Genomic DNA, 23,987 nt, shown 5'->3' on the forward strand with positions numbered 1-23,987 from the left:
TCTCTATGTATGATGATTCCCATGCCTTTTCTGCTGACCTATTCTCAGAGATCTAACATCACTCCACTCTCTTGTTAATTGCTCTGTGGTTCCTACATATGCTTATGGCAATCCCAGTAATAGAATGTCTAGGTGACAAAGGCCTTTCTCTGAGTAGGTCTTACTTTCTTACGTAGAACTCTTTGCTTTAATAGGAATTTTGTGGCTAAGCCAGGGGTTTTCCTGAGTTATTCCTGGGGTACTCATAGAATTCATGAGAAACACATGGTACTACAAAAGAAGGTCACAGCAGAATCTATTTGGGAATTGAAGCCGATATGTGTAAGGAATTCCTACTTCCCAATCAGAAAGCAACTTTTGGAAATGCTACATGGGTAGATAGAAGCTTACATTTCCCCAGGCAGCAACCAATAAAACCAGTACATATGAAAACTCTTATTAGAGGCCCACATTTTACTGATGACCAGTAAAAAAGGAGAGAGCTGTCATCCTAATGACAGCATGATTGGCTTAGTTCAGTAAGTTTTTGTGGTGACCGGGTTCTGTACCACGATGTCATGACATCATGAAACACCCGAAGTGGAATCTTGTAATGTTCTTGCTGGACAGTTTCAAGCTGGTTGTTGGAAATAATGCTGTATGGTTTCTTCTGGGCTCCAATCAAGCATATCTGTCTAGCTACAGTTCTCAGATTAGCTTGTCATTAAAGTTTGCCATAGAGGTCCTGAGTCAGGGACCTCGGCCTGCATCAGATAGGGACCTATCTTATTGTAGTGGTTTCTCAGCAGCTAGTGCATCATTACACTACATGGTTCAGAACTGACTCTGCCAGCAAGGTTTTATTGCAGTGATTTTTGCGTTTGTAATTTTGGGGAAAGATGTAAAGAAACCACTATGGGGGTCATTCTGACCCCGGCCGGCAGCGGAAGCCGCCGGCCTGGCCTGAACCGCCAGAATACCGCTGCGCGGTCAAAAGACCGCCGCGGGTATTCTGGGTTTCCGAATGGAGCCGGCGGAGTGGAAGGGGTGCGACGGGTGCAGTTGCATGGCAGACACTGAAAATCTTTGTGGGGCCCTGTTACGGGGGCCCCTGCAGTGCCCATGCCATTGGCATGGGCACTGCAGGGGCCCCCAGGGGCCCCACGACACCCCATACCGCCATCCTGTTCCTGGCGGCCAAAACCGCCAGGAACAGGATGGCAGTATGGGGGTCGGAATCCCCATGGCGGCGCAGCAAGCTGCGCCGCCATGGAGGATTCCCCAGGGCAGCGGGAAACCGGCGGTACACCGCCGGTTTTCCGTTTCTGACCGCGGCTGTACCGCCGCGGTCAGAATGCCCATGGGAGCACCGCCAGCCTGTTGGCGGTGCTCCCGCGGTCGTTGGCCCTGGCGGATTTTACCGCCAGGGTCAGAATGACCCCCTATGTCTTTTGCAAAGGCATTCTTAACATACCCACAGCCTGTATCACACGTTTATCATTCATTTCTTTGCTACTCATCTCCACACTCACCCTTCACTGCACTCCCACTCTACAGCCAGAATGTCACTGAATGGTTCCTTGTGGTGGTGGAGACACACAACTCATGTTTGAAGACTGAAACCAATTAAAAACAGGTGACAGTGGTATGCCCAACCACACTCATGCAATTTTCTTGACTATAATTTCCTTCAGTACTCTCTAAGGCAATTTTTAAATATAGGCCATCATTATGACTTTGGTGGTCTTACTGCCAAAGCCACGGGCGCCAGGAGACCGCCAGTGCAGGTAGTCTTCCACCCGCCATATCACAGGTACTTCGGGATTTCCGCCACACTTTAGGTGGAAATCTGGCAGTAGTCGTGCTGGTGGGCGGAGGCACTCTGGCAGTTCCACCACATGCACCTCCCTGCCAGTAGGACACTGCCCGCCATATTATGGGCCATAATATGGCCTGGTGGTGTCCTGCTGGCGGGGCGCTGCTGTCGGTGGAAGCGCCCCTTCCCGTTCCCTGCCGGGCGACCTTCTCCCGGCCAGGTAAGGCAATGGTCCGACAGAGGAGGGGGTGGAAGGGTGGGGGGTGGTGTGTGTGAGTGTATGAGTGTGTGGTGTGTGTGCATGAATATGTGTGCGTGGTTGTATGAATGTCTGTATGTTGAAGTGAGTGCGTGCCTTCATCGCATGTGAGTAGGCGTGTTTGGATGGGTGTGAGAATGTGTGCATGAATGCGTGTATGAATGGAGTTGTGAATGTGTGCACGAATTTGTGTATGTATGGAGTTGTGAATGTGTGTATGAATGGATTTGTGAGTGCATGTATGGATGTTGTTGTGAATGCGTGTATGAATGTTGTTGTGAATGTGTACATGTACGCAGGGAGGTGGGGTGAGGAACAATGTGGCTGAAGGGGGGAGGTGGGGTCTTGTGCTTGCTGGGTGGGGGTGGGGGAGCCGTCTACCTGTAACAGGGAAGACATTCCCTCTCACCAGTAGCCTTCCCGCCATGGTTTTTGTGGTGCTGCTACCGCCACGGAAACCGTGGTGGAAACCCAGCTCCTAATACTGCCGGCGGTCTTCTGTGGACCGCCCAGTCGGAGATGATCACCTCTGGCCCGATGGTTCCGACCGCCATGGCGGTATGAGTTGAGATGTGGTGGGTTGGCAGAGGCCAACCCGCCACACTCAAATGTGGCGATCTTCACCGCCAGCCTGTTGGTGGTGGGATCACCACATTTACACTGGCGGTCAGAAGACGGCCAGGGTCAAAATGACCCCCATAATGTTCTAATGCACACATTATTGTCAAGTTCACACTTCAACATGCTGAGGTCTTTTCACCTCTCCGTTGACTAATACTTTTTACTTTTTCTGAAGCACATAGACTAGAACAGCTCAGGAACAGGAATTAACTATGATGTTTCTTTTTTTTTTCACATTCTTAAACCACTGTGTTAGAATGTCCAAGCAAGGACCTTCACTCTAGTGAGGGTAAAGGACAATCACACTCAGTTAATCCCCGCTCACCCTGTTGGTAACTTGGCACGAGCAGGCAGGCTTAACTTCAGAAGCAAAGTGTAAAATATTTAGTACCAACACACAGTAATATAGTGAAACACTACAAAATGGACACCGCACCAGTTTAGAAAAATAGGTAATATTTACCTAAATCAAACAAGACCAAAATGACAAAAATCCAACATACACAAGTTAAAAATATGAATTTCCAAAAGAATAAGAGTCATACTCCATAGAAATCAATGTAAACGTTGATTTTGCACAAAGTACCTTAGTGTTAGTGTCAAAAAATTAAGCTGCACGGGCGAGCGTGTGTCGGAAAATGATAGCGATGCGTCGATTATTTGCTCGCACGTGAGGCCATGCGTTGTTTCCTTCTCTGGTCGGCGATGCAATGTTTTTCTCCCTCGCAAGAGAGCGATGTTTTGATTTCTGGGTGAGGCACCTCAGGTCTGCGCAGACTCTGTTTGACGTCCAGGGCCGATGCATGGAAAATCTGGTCGCACGGTGTTAGAAAACCATGAAGTTTGGGGTTGGCGTCATTTTCAGCATCCGCAAGCGGATGTTGAGCATCGTTTCTCCAGCTGCAATGCGTCGATGTTCTAGCCGCAATGCAGGTGGAGTGTTGATTTCAACTGTGAACCCAGCGGCGCGTTGTTTATCAGCTGCGTTGCAGATGGTGTGATGAAAAGTTCTCTGCACGGCTTTCTTTGCGGGGATTTTTAGCTCTTATCTACCACCTTCACCTTTCAAGGGCCCAGTGACTGGATAGGGCACCACTTGGCAGGGCAGAAGTCTCAGCAGAGAGTCCAGATGTTAACAGAGGAAGTCTTTGATAGCCCTGAAACTTCAAAACAGGAGGCAAGCTCAGTTCAAGCCCTTGGATATTTTTCTCAAGCAGGAATGCACAACAAAGTCAGTCTTTGTCCCCATTCACAGGCAGAAGCAGCAACTGCAGGATAGCCCGACAAAGCACAGTCAGAGGCAGGGGCAGCACTTCTCCTTAGCTCTTCAGCTCTTCTACTTGGCAGAGGTCCCTCTCGAATCCAGAAGTGATCTTGAAGAAAACTGAAGAGTGGGGTTTTGGTCCACTACTTATACCCCTTTCTGCCTTTAAAGTAGGCAAACTTCAAAGGAAAGTCTCTGTTGTTCACAAGATCCTGCCTTGCCCAGGCCAGGCTGCAGACACACACCAAGGGGGTTGGAGACTTCATTGTGAGAGGTCAGGCACAGCCCATTCAGGTGTAAGTAACCACTCTTTCCTCCACTCTAGCACAGATGGCTCATCAGGATATGCAGGCTACACCTCAGCTCCCTTTGTCTCACTGTCTAGAGGGGATTCACAAACAGTCCAACTGTCAAAAGGAACCAGACAGGCAATCCACAAACAGGCAGAGCCACAGAATGGTTTAAGCAAGAAAATCCCTACTTTCTAAAGTGGTATTTTCAAACCAACAATCTAAAAATGAACTTCAATACAATATGTATTTTAAAATTTTGAGTTCAGAGACCCCAAACTCCATATTTCCATCTGCTCTCAAAGGAAATCTGCACTTTAAAGTTATTTAAAGGCAGCCTCCATGTTAACCTCTGAGAGAGATAGGCCTTGCAACAGTGAAGTCTGAATTTAGCAGTATTTCACTGATAGAACACGTAACAAACATCAGTACTTGTCCCACCTTTAACATAGACTGGACCCTGCCCATGGGGCTACCTAGGGCCTACCCTAGGAGTGCCTTACATGCATAAAAAGGGAAAGTTTAGGCCTGGCAAGTGAGTACACTTGCTAAGTCGAACTGGCAGTTCAGGACTGCACACACAGACACTGCAGTGCAGGTCTGAGCCATGTTTACAGTGCTGCAGGCCCACTAGTAGCATTTGATTTAGAGTCCCTGGGCACCTCTAGTGTACTTTACTAGGGACTACTAGTAAATCAATTATGCCAATCAGGGATAAACCAATCACCAATACAATCTGCACAGCGAGCATATGCACTTTAGCACTGGTTAGTAGTGGTGAAGTGCCCAGAGTCCTAAAGCCAACAAAAACAGGTCAGAAAAAATAGGAGGAAGGAGGCAAATGGTTTAGGGATGACCCTACGAAAAGGGCCATTTCCACCACACTGTAATTTTTTTTTAACTTGACACACTTTGTAGGTTCTTAGGCTCTGGACATTGAAGTATCATCTGTTGTGGCGAGGCCACTCACCTGAAACCAGGCTGTCTGTAGGGGCAATGACTGTTCTCCTGACCTCTTGAGGCATCTCTTGTTCTTCTGATTGCACCCGGACCCCCTGCAGGTGCTCCAAAAGGGAAGGGGATTTGAAAAAAAGAAAAGAAAGAGACACTGTACTCATTTTCACCAGATCCAGACGGGTGTGTTTTTTTGGGTTATGGAGGACTGTCAGGGGAGCCCCTGGAAGCTGCCTTTCTGTGATGATTTAAGGTATTGGTGAAGATATGTGCTATTAAGTGACTGTTTCACAACATTCAATAAAGCATGCCCTGTTCTCATTAACTTCATCTAATTTGGTTATCACAGCACATTCACCTGGTAATATCGGCAACTTGGCCCTCTCTCTCTTCTCACAGATTAATAGATACAAAAGGTGATGAAATCTGAATGTCTCTAAACAAATTAGGAAGGTCTGCAAGTTTCTTTCATGGATCTGAACTTTCACATTAGTTTTTCTTTGGTAAAACTACAACATAAAACGAGTTGCAGTACCAAAAGCAAGAAAACTCACATAGAGTATTCCTAGCACTGAATTGCATAATCACCATTAACATAAAATGAATTGCAATACCAAAAGCAAATAAACTCACACATAAAGTAATCCTAGCACTGAATTGTGTAATCACTATTAGTACAAAAAATAGACAAGTGGATGATAGTGAAGTTCTGTCACAGTTCTCAGTTACAAAACTAAAGTTGTTAAAGCCCCCAGGCAAAATCTGTTATTCAATCCTCATCAAGGCCCCCACTCATAAATCCTGTCTGTGTCCTTAGAAGAGGCCTTTCAAAGTCTCAAGAAGGCTAGAGTGCAATAGGTTTTCAGCTTTCATAAAAAAAAATAAAGCAACCATAATAAAATTCTACACAAAGAGATTCCAGACAGCATGCTCCACTTAGCTGACAAAGGTGTGTTCTTTCCAGAAGATCTCTGCTGAGGCTCTTTGCTGCCAGCAGAGTCAAGAGGGCAGTGGGTGGAGCCTGGAGGGAATTCCAGAGTGCAAAGGGCTTTCCTTACCAGACAGAAATAAAGCCAAGCAGAGTCATGTGCACAGCAAGAGTACTTATAGCCAGCATGACTCATGATTTTGCAAACAGGAGGCAGCTGCTCCCTGAAGACCTTGGGGGCATAGTAGTTATCTTGCAACCAATAAACAAGTGAACCTGACACATTTTGAGGACTTGACCAGTCACATGTGCTCAACAAACATTGGTGAAAACAACTATATAGTGCAACATGCATTGGTAACATCAAGTACATATCAAACATTGGCAATATCTATCTTGAAATGCAGACAGTACAATGACGTTACAAGCAACCCAGTGGTGCTACACATACATGATTAAAACAATGCCCCTGTGGCTGTTGACAAATTAGGCAGAGTTGTTGGGCCCTGACATCATCAATTTTGCTTATGCTTTTTTTCTTAAGAGAGGGGCAGTATAAGTGTTCTTGTCTCCCCTCTTAACACCTTTTTCTAATCACTATAGTGTTGGCCAGCAGTTGTGAATTTGAAGGCTTATCTTTGCAGCTGATTAGGACCAGCTAGTTAAAGATGCCATTCCAAAATGATGTAAGAAAGGCTACTGTCTTATAAAACTCCCTCCACAGACAAAGTATTAGATTTAGGGCCTGATTTACATCTCCAGTGCAACGGTGATGGATATCCGGTTCACCAAAATCTAAATACAAAAGAAAATAATGGCATTTAGATTTAGGCGGATAGGACATCCGTCACCATTTCGACAGTGTAAGCTCTACCCGAGATCTTAATCAGGCCCTTAGTCAGAAGTATTGAAACTTCACAAAAGAATGTCAAACACAATATTTCCCACTTGCAAACCTCCAAATGTGAATGTGATAGTGCAAGGAAATGGAATTAAAATGCCTTCTTCAGTTTGCAAATATCAACAGAATTATAGCGTCAGGCCAAAAATTTAACCAGCCATGGAAAAAAATGAATGTGCATCTCCCCCTGTCTGCCACCGTGCCCCCGACCCTGCCCTCGCTACTGCTGTAAGTTCGAGGCCCTCCACCTTTCGCAGGCATCCGCCTGCGCCTCATCCCTGGTGCCCTGGTTTCTAGTGGTTGCCGTAAGTATTGTGTGTGTGTCCTGTTATTTGTCCTTGTGTTATTTGTGCCACTTTTTCACATTCTGTGCCTTGATCTGTTTTTCTGACTCTGTCTTGTTACCTTTCCTGTGTCTGACTCTGCTTATTGCCTTTTTGTTTTCCTGTCCGTCTTTGCCATTTTATGCCTCTTCCCATTCCCGTCCCTGCGTCCCCTGCATCCCCACCCCCCTCGCGCCCCCATTTGCCACTGCTCCCCGCCTCCCGCCTCCCAGCTGCTCCTTCCACCCACCTCCCCTTCTTAATGGTGGCCGCTCCACTCAGAAAAACCGCGAACACCCGCACCAGCAAGAAAGCTCCCTGGTTCACCGCAGGCCTCCAAGACGGAATGCCGGAAAGCCGAGAAGATCTGGCGCCAAGAGCAAACAGAAAGCAACCACGCCGCCCTCAAATCAGCCATTCGCAAACATCACCAGCTCATCCGGACCACCAAAACAGCTTTCTACAAAGAACAAATTGACAACAACACACACAACAGCAAGGAGCTCTTCAACATCATCAAGGAACTCACCAACCCCAAAATCCTGCTCTGCCAATCCCCCTCACTCGCAAGACCTCTGCGACTCCCTCGCCACCTTTTTTCACCGCAAGATCACAGACATACATAAAAGCTTCACAACGCCGCTTCCCACCACCACCACTGCCAATGCCGACCCGAACTCACCCATCCGCTCCAACACACTGAATGCCTGGACCCACACCAACGACGAAAAAACTACAAAGACCATGAGCACCATCCACTCCGGATCACCCACCGGCCCCTGCCCTCACCACATCTTCAATAAAGCCAGCCAAATCATCGACCCCAGCTCCGGACCATCATCAACAGCTTCTTCTTAACCGCCATTTTCCAGAGAGCTGGAAACACGCCGAAGTCAACTCCCTGCCCAAAAACCCAAAGCCGACCCCGAAGCCCTAAAAAAAACTACTGGCCCATCTCCATACTCCGCTTCCCTGTGAAGGTCATCGAGAAGATAGTCAACAGCCAGCTATCTCGCTTCCTGGAGGACAACAACCTACTCAACATCTCCCAGTCTGGCTTCCGCAAGGACCACAGCACCGAGACCACCCTTATCGCTGCCACCGACGACATCAGGAGCAGGCTCGACAAAGGTGAAACCATTGCCCTCATCCTCCTTGACCTTTCCGCAGCCTTCGACACCATCTGTCATCACACACTTCACACACGCCTCCACGATGCTGAAATCCGCCACAAAGCCCTGAACTGGCTCACATCCTTCCTCTCGGGCCGAACCCAAAGAGTCCGCCTCCCACCGTCCTGTCAAAAGCCCATCTGCAGAGTCCCCCAGGGATCCTCACTCATCTCCACACTCTTTAATGTCTACATGGCTCCTCTCGCCAACATCGTCCGATCCCACGCCCTCAACTTCGTCTCCTACGCAGACGACACTCAGCTGATCCTCTCTTTCAAGAAGTACTCCCCAACCGCCAAGACCAACCTCCACACCGGTCTTCATGCCAACGCCAACTGGATGGAGGCAAGCCGCCTCAAACTAAACTCGGAGAAGACCGAGATCATCATCTTCAGCTCTAACAAAGCAGCTTGGGATGACTCCTGCAGGTCCTGCCACGTTGGGAACCGACCCAACGACCAACACCCACGCATGTAACCTCGTCTTCATACTGAACTCATCGCTCACTATGGCCCAGCAAGTCAAACGCATCTCATCCTCATGCTTTAACACCCTTGGCATGATTCGCAAGACCTTCCGATGGATTCCCATTGAAACCAGAAGAACGCCCTCGTCAGCAGCAGACTGGACTACGGTAACGCACTCTATGCGGGAACAACTACCAAGCTCCAGAGAAAACTTCAGCGTACCCAGAATGACTCAGCACAACTCATCCTCAACCTCCCTTGCCACAAACACATCTCAGCCCACCTCAGAGACCTCCACTGGCTCCCCGTCAACAAAAGGATCACCTTCAAACTCCTGATTCACGCCCACAAGGCTTTACATGACGCCGGACCTGCCTACCTCAACGAGCGCCTCAACTTCTACACCCCGACACGCCAGCTCCTCTTTGACAACCTCACCCTCGCCACCGCCCCCCGCATCCACCGTACCACAGCTGGCGGCAGATCCTTCTCCCACCTTGCTGCCAAAACCTGGAACTCCCTCCCCGTCAACCTACGTCGGACCCAGGACCTCCTGACCTTTGGGAAGCACCTCAAGACTTGGCTTTTCGAGCAGTAACACCCCCCTCCCCCCACCCCTCAGCACCTTGAGACCCTACCAGGTGAGTAGGGTGCTAAACAAATTACTGATTGATTGATTGAACTGTGAATCATCAATACACTTTGGAGTACAGGCAGTCAGCATGGAGGGACATTTTGCATCTGTCACCTTGGTTTTATACTGCCCATGAAATTTACAGTTCACTACTAGCCCTGAAGTAACCTCTATGGTTTTGTGCGAACCGATGTCACAGCAGCTCAGACAATGCCATCTAAACAATTGATGTGCCCTCATGATTTGTGGTGCCCGCTTAAACCAAACTTTTAAAAGACTTTTCTTTTCTAAAAAACAAACTGTCAAAGCGGGATTTTGTATTTGAAAATGTAAATATGAATGACCCCAGACACCACTGGGGTTTTTATCCTTTTATTTTAACTGCCTCTCACCTCCAGGATATTCCTGGATGTGAGGGACAGTTAAAAAAGCCATTTGTCTACTCACTCTAAATAGGGTGGACAGATGGATGGCATACCTCCAATGGCCTGTACTCCCTTGGACTGTCAGAGAAAGGCTTACACTGACAGAGTAAGTTTTACTCCATCAGCATAAAGCTTGTAGCCCTTCCAATACAAAATAGGGTGAGTGGACTCGTTTGGCAGACAGTGTTCTCTGTCACCGTTGTGACATAGAACCTTGTCCATGGTACTCTAAATTGGGACCAAGTCTTTCCAAGACATAGAACAAATGCATGGAAAGGTAGGTCATTATTGTAATATGCACAGAGGTAGAAGACATATAGAAATTGTATTTTTAGTGAATGAGGATACCGGAGATAGTAGGGAAATGATGATGTGTGTTGCAGCATGGACAATTTAGTATTAACTGTTGAAATAGTTGCCTTTATTGACGAATGAGGAGTGTAAGAATCCCACTATTAGCATCACTAGTGCTGAGGAGAACATTGATCTTTAGGTAGACTCAGAAGTGAGAATTATAATAATTTCAAGTGAAAACTGTGAAAATAACTGGCAATGTACATCTTTGCTTTCAGTAGATGCTGCTACTGTGGCTTTTGAAGGAAGCAAAACTAACTTACTAAGTTACATTTTAGCTCACATTGCTGTGAAGGAAAGAGGCCTCAATTGAGAGCTGTATGTTACACAATACACAATCAACATGCTAGAGTGGTGGTACAGCTGATGTTATATGGTTTACCAGGTTGGAGAAAATGTAATGGGTAAATGGGCTTACAAATATAAAGTGTGTTGGAAGACATGTTGGGTAAAATCGCAGACTATACATATCTCATCAAAGTAAATAAAAATGCCCACCTGTGAAAAACAAATTGCGCAATGTCTCAGATCAGGTCTAGATCACTTATACTCATTTACTGGTTTTGCAATTTACAACATGTTTTCCCGGTACCACTAAATGCTTTACATCACTTTTAAAGAATAATAATGCTCAATATATCTGGGACAGTGAACGTCAAAATATTTTGCTTAAGATCTCAAGAATGATTAAGGAAGCAACTGTGTAATTATTGTTTATCGAGGGTCACCTCAGTTGTGTCATAGCAAACACAAGTTTATATGATCTCTGTGAAGTGTTGAGCTAATTGTAAAATAAGAATAAGTTTACAAAGAGGTTTGCATCAGAATGTTGAAGGATGTGGAACATAGGTACCCACTATTTGATAGAGCATTGTTGACCTGTCTATTAAGTGTCAACAAATTCAAAGCTTATCTCTGGAGATGGTCTTTTGTGCTGAGAACGGACCATTGTCTCCTAGTTGATATTCTAGTTGGCCAAAAGTTTTTTTAAAAACAAGGACACATTTGACTAGATAGTCAATTAAACTGTTTAAATACAATTCAAAAGTAGAATACATTCCAGGACAACACAATGTCACAGGCAACTGTTTATACAGATTACCAGTAGACAGTATTGGGGAGGATAAATTAAAAGATAGATGTGGAAGCATGCACTATTGCAGAAGTCACTATGGATGCAATTACATATAAGGACATGCTGGAGTGACAATGGAAGTGGAAAAAGACAATATCAAGTGGAAATTGTCAGATGTATTGTGGAATGGTGGCCAGGAGAGAGAAAGTGTTGAAACAAGAGGTTTAACGGTTTTGGGAGGTTTTTGAGTGACTTGTCCAAGGGCAAAAGAATTTCATTGAAGTAAGAAAAGTCTGTTCACCCGTACCTCTGGTTGAGAAGATTGCAGATGTGGCACATGAAGGGCATATGGGTGTGACTTTCACTGAGACAATTGCTTGAAGTGTAGAGGTAGTTCTTGATGCCTAGTAATGTTGACAGGAAGATGGGAGACTGCAGTCAGTGCACTTCAAGTGACAAACGTCTTGTGAAACCTCCTCAGAAATTACCTGTCTTGTGTCCTATTAGGCCTTGGTATGGTTTGATTTCTATGGTTGTTTTCATGTGCTACCTCATGGGATTCACTATACAGAGACGTTATTAAGTTCTTGTAAGAAATTTTGTAAACAAGAGGGTGCCTGGAATACTCTTGTGGATAATGATTTCCAATGTAGTCACAGAATTGTTTGAGAAGATGTGGTGTTACACATTTGAGGACACCATTGTATAGGCGAAAAAAAACTACGGAATGGTCAACAGATTTAATAGATTTCAGGAAAGGCAATGCACATGGTACGAATACTAGTGATGGCAAAATTGGTGAAGCATGGAAGAAATAACTATGGGCATATTGCATGACTCCTCACGTAGCAATTGAAAAATTGCCATTTGAATTAATGAGAAAGAGAAGGACATCATCTGAATTAAACATGTTGCTATTGATTCCAGAATTGAAGGTACACAGGCTTATTATAAGTCTATTAGGATAAGTAGAAGACATGTGGTTAGGTGTAGCAGATCTGTGTAGAAGATCGAAAACGGGCAAGGAAAAATGAACCTTGCTTGTTTAAGAAAGGTTTGTTAAAGTTCTGGGATCCTCCATATGTACAGTAGGTTAATGGAAATCTGGTGAAGATGGAGAATGGACAATGGTGGCACAAGGGAAGACTAGCCAAAACTACAGGTTCTCACTCACAAGATATTCAATGGAAGGCTGCTGTTTCCTCTGATCATCATGACTCTGCGATCTCAATGGAGCCAGTAAAATGTTCATAAAGATGTTATGGATGCTACTATTTCTGCCTGACAAGATAATTCATTATTGATTACCTGTTGCAGTAGTCATGAGTGGTGGCTGTCCAGAAGCTGTTAGAGGGGTGCTATATATGATGGGCACACAGTTGCAATAGTTTTGTGTTCCTTTTAGTTTTCATTTGTGCATGTTACTCATGTATAGAATAATCATTTTCTTAAAGAATGGAGATGTGTAATAACTGGGTTGCATTCCTGACATAATGAAAGACCCCACAATAGAATCTTTTAGGGATCCTCCTGGACGGTTACAATTTGGTGCCTGGGAGACATGGTATATGATTTCTTCTATGCTCCATTAATCATATGTGCTCGGCCGCAGGCCTTCGTTTCTCACACCACTTCTGGTTTAAATAGGTGAACCCAAATAATTAGGTTTTAATACCTATAAAGAGAGGATATAAATCACATGTGTTACATAGACAGTTTATTCCGTGATGAGCCAGATTCAAAGTCACAGCATGAACTGGATTACCTACCCCTTTGGGAAATTGTGGCTCTGATGTGCAGGAGGGGGAGACCCAGTTAGATCACTCCCCTGCCTCTAGAAGATCACAGTCCAAATACTCTCTACAGATTTGAACTTCAGTGACAAATTCCCTAAGACATAAAATGAACATTTTATGAGTATCAAAGGCAGATACAAATTCTGGATTTCACAGACATAAAGCCCCACTCAGCTTGGCCGGGGCACCTTTGATGCACTCGATAAGCCACATTCCCAGCTAGTAGATTCTAACCCCATTTACAGAACGTCGGAGCATCAGTCTGGCAGATAGTCAACAAATCATCTGGCCATTGTTGTGTCCTCAGCACCAAGACGCCAGGTACATCCCTGATAATTGTTTACTCATGTCAGATCGGAATGGTTGGATCTTAATGCCACTCATGAACTGTCAATAACACTAGTTTAATGTTATCATGATCTTCTTTGACTTTTGATTGTTAGCTCCGAATACAATAAGTTATCTTAAACAAACTCTGTATAAGGTGAATAAGACGCCGCATCAGTGGATCATCAGCTAAATGGTTTCAGGATTCTTTTGAAATTGCCTCTGATAATAACCCTGGTAATGCTATAGACCACAGCTCAAAAATCTGAATTCTTAATATTTAGTTTAATGCCTCAATGAGAACATATTATAGAAATGTGCAAGTATATGTTTATGTTCCACATTAGTAAAGGAAGAACAAATGTATTGCAAAGTTGAGCTTTTAAATTTGAAGACTTTTGGTGCAGATGTCTTTTCAAATCTTCATTTGCGATTCATTTCACAGTAGACAATGCTTTATTTTTATATTTTACAACTTTACTCGCCTCTTGCACCTAATGTAGGGAAAGATGGGTTTTAGTATGTCATATTGAACATTCCAGTTTGCAATTAAGATTTCTTGGCATATGAAGGTTGCTGCAGGAATCGGCCATGTCAGCAGAGCTGAGTTGTCTGGTGGATTAAAATTTGGTGGGTGGAAACTTAAAATTTTCTTATGTAACTGGGGGATTCCTACATTTACATTTTTATAAAACTGCAATGTTATGAGTTTGAGTCTCTGTTTGTATGTTATTTTTAAGAAAGTGTGAAAGAAAATCCTTCTGAAATGTTTCACTTACTTTGGGGATAAAAAAAAGTCTGCTGACAGTCATCTGCAAATACGTTTTGGAGACATGGCTCACAAATGTTTTTAAAAATGTACATTCCATGGAATGTATTTAAATTTTGCATTTTTTTCTTAGTATTTGGGAAATGAAGAAATGTGTAGAAGTGAATTCCCTCAGTTTCAAATAATACTTACTTGTGTTTTACTAGTGTTATAGCTGTGAATTATGTCTCCCGCAAGACACTGATCTCGCGATTACTCACAAAATACTCATAAATTATCAGGAGCAAGAGAAGCTTTCATGAAAAAAAGTTTTGAGAATCAGGGACCTGCCATGAATAGCTGCAAGGGCTTAACACGGAGCCTTTTTGCATTTAAGTTGTCTAATGTTCATACTTATAACTCGAAAACTCTCTGAGTTAATATTAACCTGCTAAGAATGAAGGCGAGGACCTGGATCACTGCCAGTCTCAGGCGTCACCAGGAAATATGGGCAATATTTGTTTTATAATGTGGCAGGGCAACACTCATATTCTGTATACCGACATATTTTATAATTTAAAAGAAATGTACTGTTGCTCAATAGTAATATAAACTGTATCCCAAAATAATAAAATAAGATATAACAGTAAAGTATAATGACTCTGAAATGTATTAGCAAGGAATAGGTGGACTAGCCATGACACCAGGCAGATATTTGCCATTAACTGCTGTAAGTATGTATTTATCTGTCTATATGGTATTTCTATAGCACAACCCTAGCCAAAATGCAGTGGAGTGCTGAACATGGTCGAAGACAAGCATAAAGTCAATGAATCAGAGAAGAGGAAGCTGGGGTGTGGATAGTTAATGATTTGTGATGTGGTGTCAACTCTTTCCTAAACTGGAGCAGTGTTGGGGCAGCACTGATAGATATGGAGATCTTGTTTCAGATATTGGGGGCATACTTACGAGCCCCATGCACCACAATTGCACCAATTTTTGTGATGCAACGGAGCTGTAAGCCTTCAAACCATCTCTATGAGGCCACTATAAGTCATTTTGAATGGCTTCATAGACATGGAGTAAGGCAAGGCAGCACAAATCGCTGCATTGCCTTACTCTACATTAGGGAGATGTTCTATGGGCATTGGCTCATCTCCAGATTTACAAGGCCTTGTAAACATGAGGTTGCACCAAAACCTTATGCTGCCCCCAGGGGAGGTGCAACGAGGAGAAGTATCACAAGTGCTCCTCTTTTTTACCTCTTTATATGTATGCTGCATACTCATGTACCCATAGAAAGAGGAAAAAGCCTTCCAGGATTGTTTTTGTGCACAATCCTACTTACAACACAGAAGGCCAGGAATGCATCTTATTGCTTAGATACAGCAGATTCCTGCCCTTTCCCTTGATGCAGGGCAGCACAGCATGGTGACTTGCTGCACTGCCCTGTGTCAAAAACCCATAAATATAGGCCTGGATACAGGGATAGTTTTATTCTTCCTGTTTTTACAATTCTTATACTGCAGTCTGATGGTGTTCTTGCTGAGGATGAGGGTTGTGCACTGCACACACAGCAAAGCACGTTGTTGGAAGCAATGCTCCCTCACAAAGGCCAGATTACAGGTTGGAGAGAGTGATTTTCCCAGATGGGATGCCACTGCACCCAACTGTAAATGGCCCAGATTTCCTCGGTAATAGAACATAAGACCCAATTTTACTGGCTGAAAATTCTGGCCAGTCAAATCACCTTTAGCTTGGGCTGTAAATGCAGATTGCCCAGTGCTTAGTCTCTGGCTGACCTTCTACAGCACCAGCAGAGCATCTAATACGCTCGTTTTATACACGATTCCAAGGAGATTAAGTTGCGATAGGTGGATTTGGATGAAGAAACACTAGCCAGAATCATTAAATGTGACCAACTGGTATCTCCACACCTAAATCTGATAAACTCATAAGTGGGCCTATGAGGTGTAGCCTGAATAAAAGGAGCTCCTTTTATGATAAATGTAGAACTGCAGATGCACTGGTGCTATTAATTACACTACTCCAAGATGGCAACCTAATTATAAGAATCTGTCAGCAACGTCTAGAGGACAATGTTGTACTATTCCCAATTCTAGTCTGATCCAAGTGGTGACAATGAAATTTCGATAGATCCCTAACTAGGTGGTATTATGTCATTTGTACATTAGTTGTTGAAAAAAATGAGAAAAAAAAGGAGTGAACAAAGAATAGATTTCTTTTTGCGAAAATAATGTACTTCTGCCTGATGTGCTAATTCTTAAACTAACTATGCTATGTCAAATGTCTAAGAAATATACGAAATTGGCAGAACAGTACTGAGTGACACACCCGATGCATTCAGGTGCTTCACATTTTTAGTATTTTTATCACAAAGTGTTATTAAAGTAATTTGTACATTGCAATCCTTTTTATAAAGCAAAAAAGAACGTTGGAAGAGGTAGGAAACTGCACAGAGAGGAGGAAGCATGATAGCAGAGAGAGAGATGGAAGAGTGTTATTGTTGGAGGGATGAGAGGGGTGAAGATCCCTACAAATGGGAATAGAGGGTTTAAAAAGTAAGGATGTAGGGGGATTCAGACTGAACGGACTTGTTTTCAAGGAGAAAACAGTACAGGGCACAGAGCTGCTCATCACGAGTGAGAGGATGTTGAGGTTGCAAGCTGGAGGCAGTTGAAGATAAAAAGTCTAAAGACGGGGGAGCTGGTGCTTGAAGTTCCTGAGGTGGAGGCATGATTGAGCCTGGCAGATCTGGACAAGGAGAGAGTTCCAGCCTAGCTGATCTGGAGAGGGCAGGTGCTTCATCCTGGCAGATTGGGCAGGTATAAAGTTCCAGAACTTTGCACATCTAAATGTGGATGGAGCTGAAATATTAAACTCTATCTATGTCGAGATCTGACTGGCTCCAGAGCATCATCTTTGTCCAGATCCTACTGCAGGTCGATCACTTTCCAAATGATCCAGCCTCTAAGGTACCATTTCTGTGCACATACACACGTCTCAGTCAGTGGTGCTGGAACGATTTTCAGAGGTGGGTGCTGCCATCAATGTGATGTCTTTGAAGTCATATATCCAAGTGATACCCAAATGGAAGCAAATGAGCCACATCTATTCTGCAGGAGAGTGGTGGGCGTGTAGATTGTATCCCATGGTGCATCTAGAGCATATCTTCCCATGTACATGACGAAAGCATGGTACTGTAGGGTAGTGCCTTCTACAGAGAGCACATTTCCACGGAAATGGCCTCTTAAAATTGTCACTAAATGTGCATCATCCATGCATATGTACTGATATACCTATGTGGCATCCAAATAATAAATGTGGAGATCTTATTTCTGTGTATTTTTACCATTTGCCAAGTACAGAGATATGGTTTCCTTTGGCCCTAATACAAGCCAGGTTTTGACAGCACTTCACAATTACAAACTCTGCCTCATTTGAACTTTTCTTGCTGCTGATGTATTTGGAAATATTTGTACATTTCTTTACATGTATTTAAAATGGTATTAGAAAACATTTGACATCTTCCAGCCTTCCCTTTCACGCTTCCTGTACCCCAGCAAGATTGCCACTTGGTTCACATTAAAAAGTCCATCCTTTCTAAATCAAGGAAGTAGACAGCGATTTCCATGTTAAATAAGCAGCAGTTTGTAAGAGTACATTGCATGACACGTGACGTGTCTTTGAACTCAGCAAACGGAACAAGATGAAAACAATATGTAAATGCATTGTTATTGCTTATTCCGCTTCTGAACTCATGCAAGGATTTTTCGTGGGTGCTGCAGGGCCCGCCGCACCCCCACTTTCAGGACCCCTAGGCTCAATGTGCCTTGTTTGCTTCAATCGGGGGATTCATCCTGCTTGACAAGCAGAGAGATGCCAGCATTGGAGGGAGGATGATGCAGTTTTCCTTGTAACGAACCAATTGACATGGAAAGGAACAAACACATCTGAGATCTGCTTATGAAATATGGGAACCAATTGACCGTTCTGTAGTAAAGTCAGACTCGAAATTACCTTTGATTTAAGGGATTCTAAAAGGGACATATCTTGCTGCCACTAAAAATGCACCTCGTTATGTCCCTCTGATCATCCAAATGCACCTAGAGTTGAAGGAGGATTGTGCGCCTGACATGACAACATCTCTTTCTTCCAACCATTACCCACAGGGATTGCATACCTGAGTGATATTCTGCCATGTGGGTTGCAGGATACCCTGGTAAAATTATAACCATAGAGCTGCTACAGCCGTATTTCTGTTGGCACAGGGTATTGAAAAATCTTCAACCTGTGCTGTACTTGTGCTCATTCGAGGTGCGCTCGAAATTTACGTATTTTGCTTCTGCGTAGTTACACAAACGTTTGTCAATGTTACGCGTACCACCAAGTAATTAAATACAATGTAATTCAGTCACTTTGAGCTGCATTCTATTCATATTAATTTTTCATGCAAGAACTCATACTGTGCTAATGAAGTGTAAAAAAGGCCTGTCAACAACAGACACTTGCGTTTTGTTGTTCCAGGGTGTTCGCTCTAAAGATTTACTGCAAACGGTGCATTTGTAGCAACTTTTTAACGCATGTGGCACATAATTACATGAAGGCGCTTAACGGGGTAATTTTGGTAATTTTACATAGTAAGAGTAGTGCGATATTCCTGAAATTATGCGGCATAATTTAAATTTGACTCAGATGTTGATCATTCTAAAGTGTCCACTGAAACCTGATTAGTGCTGCATGTTCGAATTGAAAGGGGGCCCACTTGCTTCCTTACACGAGGGCCCATGCCACATAAGCTAGGCCACTGGTTCCAATGCACAGGCAACCCTAGCAATCATATAGAATTAGTGATCGGGGGAACAGACTAACTGGTAATAATGACTCATTTTAAGACCATTGCAAAGGTTGCAGTTCAACCTATTTTTACCCATCACAGTCTCACGCATTCATTAAAGTTATTGTCAAAATTATTAGAAATTCAAGTCTGTGTCATTTGCTTAATATTTATTAAATAGAAAAATGATCCAGTGATAAATCACATAGAACAGCACCTCTGTTGGTCTGTAAAGCACTAAGGTAAATAGGATTCAACCCTGTCTCTTTCCAATTTCACCTCTAATTATCCTGTCAATCTTTTTCTGTTTATCCAGCTTCTTTTATAATTTAGGAATATATATGTTCCATGTCCAAGAATCTGTTTTCCCTCTATTAATTATAACTTCAATGTCGTATAACGTGTGTCCAACACAAATATATTGTCCTATCTATCTATCTTATTCTTAGATTTCGGTCAAAATGAGGACCCTAAAAAGGCAATGCATGCAATTCATATCAACATTATGAAACAATATACATTATTCATAGATTAAGACAGTGCATGCTCATCAAAAGTTTCCAAAGTTAAAAATAATACCTTGTCACCCTAAATACAGTACATAAATATAATCTATAAACAAATTGAGGTACACAGGTATTAATATGTATATCTGTGCCTAATAGACAGAGCACTTCTAATAAAATTCACAACTACAACACATATTTCCAGAGAGCCAAGTTGTTGTAAAAACAAACTCGGCCCATTGTATGTTGTAATTATCAGCGATTTTAAAACTGGTAGTAAAAATCTTTCGAAGAAGAATCATATAGTGGGCAAAATAACATGAAGTGTGTCGTGCTTTGTGATGTAGAATTATCACAGGGGCATTTGGGAAGGGATTTAAACCAACACCCCTAGACAGGAAAGGCTCATAAAAAAATGAACAGTGCTAACTCTAAACCTAGTTAAAGAAAATCTATATTGAGGGTTACTTTAAAGGGCGAGAAATGGTTCTTGGCCCTTAGTTGAAATCAAGTCTAGATATGCCATCAAAGTTTGCATTTTTCAGACTTTTGATATTCTTATTCTGCACACATAATAAAAAAGGGTTTTTACCCTCTCCTTAGACTGAGCAGTTGCCATTTTGGGATTGGAATAAATATATTTCAGGCCCAAATGCTCAAAAGCGTGTCTAAGCAAACCTCCAATACTAATCTAGAAAACACGGCTTCTGGGGAGAAGCAGATTTTGACCCACAAATGTGGTGGAGCAGGCATATCAACAAAACAATTTAAACCTAGTTCCTTAAGTCCAATAAATTAAGGTACAGAGGATGGGGTTGATAAAATATGATTTACAAATCTGTTTTCCTTAATCTGGAGGGAGTCAACATTAACATGTCCTCAGGCCCCCCACCATAAAGCCCAGCAGGGATGCAATTGCTTTTACCCACAAGAAGGACTTCTTTAACAAATTTGGCACTTAGCCTTGATATAAAATGAAATATTGTCTCAATAGTGCCTTGTTGTTGTTATGCTCTAATTTTACGTAAATCAGACTAATTTAAAGAAGTATCAAAAGGTATACCCAAATAATTAAAAGTCGGGATTCTAGGAATGGTAACACCTCCAGCCACATGTGTCCTAGATTTTGTTTTTTCAGGACCATAAACATCATTAAAGATTTTGAGAAATTAAAATTAACCTTTAGGTCCTAATCACTCATAGAAGCAGTGAAATATTCAAGAAGCATTTGTAACACATTTGCTGTTTGTGCCAAAAGCATGGCATTGTCCACATAGAGGAGACAGGGGATTGAATGCAAACCCACCACGGGCAAGTCCTTCCCAGTCTTGATCAAGTGTGAATCCAAATCATTTGTGTAAAAAAAAAAAAATGAAGCCAGGATGCATCCTTGCCTTACCCCTCTGCTGGATTTAGTTGGAACAGTGTATTTCCCATTTTGGACATATCAGATTTTAATAGTAGTGTTCAAGTGCAATTGCTTAGGAAGATCAACTAATGCCAACTCAACCCCCATGGATTCCATAATAACCCACAGTTTGGAGCAGTTAACATTGTCAAAAGCACAGAAGAGGTCCAAAAGGCCAAGTGAAGGCACTGGCTTTGGCATATTTGTCAACTAAGAGTGACAGGTTGAGGCATTGCTCCACCGTGACCAAATAGGATCAGTGAGAGATTGTCAGTTGTGTTATACCAATTCAATAATTGTGAGACAAGGACCTGCCCTAGTATCTTGGAAGTTGTATCCAACAAAGAGGTGTGCTTATACCAACCTAGGTTGGGTGTGTCCTCCTTTTTAAAGATAGGGACAATAATCAAATCCTTACAGGAAGTGGGTATGTGAACAATAACAGCAGCACACAGGACATTTGTAATAAGAGGAGCCAAAAGATCTATGTTAGCCTTAGATAGATCCATGGGAACTCCATCTGGACCTGGAGCTTTACGTAAGAGGCTCTCTTTGATGGCAGTGGCCATCTCTTTCCAATCTATAGACAAACTTAATGTGGAAAGGGCGATCTCATCTATGGCTGCATCTAGTGGCACACCACAGTCTATTTCCAGTGAAATTCCTTGGCCAATACGTTTTGTACAATAAGTAACCAAAAATTCTGGTGAAATAAAGCATTCAATCTTGGAAGTTTTCAGTTTGGGAAAAAGGGGTCATGGCTATTTCCCAGAAACTACAGTGATCCTTTAACCTTACTGCTGTTTCTAACTCATCCCAAGCTTCTTGTTGGATTTCAATGTTTCTATGTGCAATAGTTTCGTTATAAATCCATGTGGCTGATTTAATTTGCTCCTTGTCCCTCATGGCTGTTTTAAGTGTGCTTGTCAAACCACGGTGTGAAGTAGTGCATGTATTGCTGAACCACCTGTGAGTTTGGGACACCTGCTAACTTTTTTAATGACAAGTAGCTTAGACATTTTAAGACAAATGGAAATAAACCCCTTCATAATTGATCCTGGGTTTTGGAAAATGGATTATTGGTAAGAGCATGTAGGTACCTACACTTAGCAATAGGCCACAAACCCCCACTAGGTCCAGTCAAGGTCTCAATTAATTAATTCTGGTTCAACCCTTGGTAGCTTGGGCACAAGCAGTTGGACTTAATTGAGGAGACAGGTGTGTAAAGCATTTAATATCAACAAAACAATAAATAAGTAAAACAAAAAAAACAATGAAAATCCAACAAACTGTACATAAATAGGTCATATTTTTATCTTTACAATGATACTGAAATGACAAAAATCCAATGTAGGGAACCAGAGATATGAATTTTTAAAGATTAAATGTTTTCTAGCGCTTGGAAACAAAGAGCACCACTCTTTCGTACTCTGGTCGTACTCAACAGGGACAAAGTCAAAAGTTGAGGCCAACCGTGATGGAGCCCTGCTCGACTACACTTAGCAGGAGGCCTTGGTTATAGTGTTACCTTCACACTTAGATGTTTTCTTGAAGATTTTTCCTTCGACAAGGATGAAGGCACAAGTTGAGGCCAACCTTGCTGGATCCCTCTTCATATACGCATTGCGGAAGGCCTCTGTCAAATTTTCTAATTTTGGGCTTAGAAACTTATTCGGGAAACTTTTTCGACCGCGGCCAAGTCGAAAGTTTAAGCCGACCCTGCTGAAGCCCTCAGATACAATGCGCAGGAGCCCTCAGTCAAACTTTTACCTTCAGACTTGGAAAGTTTTCTAGAGCTTTTCTTCCCCGATGTCAGATGACCCACCTCAGAAAGTCGATTTCAGTGCAATGTCGTCGGATTGCCTTTCTGTTTGCCCTCGGTCAAATCCTGGAAGTCTGAGGCTCCGAAGCTTTTCAGCTGGATGAACCTGCAAGTCAGGCCGGGTCACGGTTGACACAGGCCAGCTTGACTCTCAACATTGAGTCGGCTCCCTGACTTATGGAGCTTTTTTCCAAAGTTGCTCCAAACTTCTCCAAACTTCTAGACTTGGTGCAGGGGACTCTGGTCAGTTCCCTTATACCCGTAGCTTACAGGGAGTCCCTTCTTGGAGTTATCGAAGTAAGGCAAAGTCCTTTTTTTGATGAAGCCCAAAATGTGCAGTTGGTGCAGTCCTTCTGAGTGCAGGGTCCAGGTGCAGTCCAGGGATCCAGCAGGGCAGTCCTTTTTCTCGTCTTTTTCCAGTAGGGATCTGAAGTGTGGGGGCAGCTCTGTCATACTTATCCTTGCTCCTGGGGTGGAAAGCAATCCAATCACACGCAGGCCACCACCCTCTTGAGTGACCAGTTCCTGGGAATTGTGGGAAAAATCAATCCCAGGGAGCGATATTGCTCCAAAATCCAAGATGGCAAAAATTCAGTCTGAGAGTTTAGATCTGGCTGAGTCCACCCAATGGTTTGGCTTAGCTTCCCTTAACACACCACTTTCTAGCCCTCTCCTAATTTAATGACGGGCACCTGGTTGTCTGGGGCTGCAGGGAATAGAGGAGGTCCAGTTGCTGTCCCAAATGTCCTTGCCTCCTTTGAAGTACAATTTGGCTGCTCTCACCCCCATCTGCAGAGGCTGTTCCCCTCCCACTAGATACTTCCTTCATTTCAGCCTAGGCCACTTCATACCTCATCAAGGCAGTCTGGCTCTGGCAGCCAGAGGCTGACCAGTCAGAGAAGGGCACTACAGGGCTGAAGTTGGTAACTTTTAGCAAGAGTTCTAAAACTCTTCCGCTGTTCAAGTTATATTAAATTCAACAACTTTTAATTTGATACCAAACTTACTATATATTTAATGTGGCTATAATTAGCTCACTAGGGCTTATTAAACATCTTTT

General features: G+C 43.3%; 1 protein-coding gene across 1 annotated transcript in view; it reads left to right on the top strand.

Moving 5' to 3' along the window:
* The first annotated feature begins 9,015 nt into the window (after positions 1-9,015).
* Positions 9,016-23,987, top strand: part of LOC138247060 (eosinophil peroxidase-like) — a 129,503-nt gene continuing 114,531 nt past the window's right edge. Inside the window, exons 1-2 of the mRNA XM_069201809.1 lie at positions 9,016-9,141; positions 15,863-15,959. Coding sequence (XP_069057910.1) covers positions 9,016-9,141; positions 15,863-15,959 — 223 coding nt within the window. The remainder of the gene's footprint in view (positions 9,142-15,862; positions 15,960-23,987) is intronic.

This window comes from Pleurodeles waltl, chromosome 7, assembly GCF_031143425.1.
Source record: "Pleurodeles waltl isolate 20211129_DDA chromosome 7, aPleWal1.hap1.20221129, whole genome shotgun sequence".
Taxonomy (NCBI): domain Eukaryota; kingdom Metazoa; phylum Chordata; class Amphibia; order Caudata; family Salamandridae; genus Pleurodeles; species Pleurodeles waltl.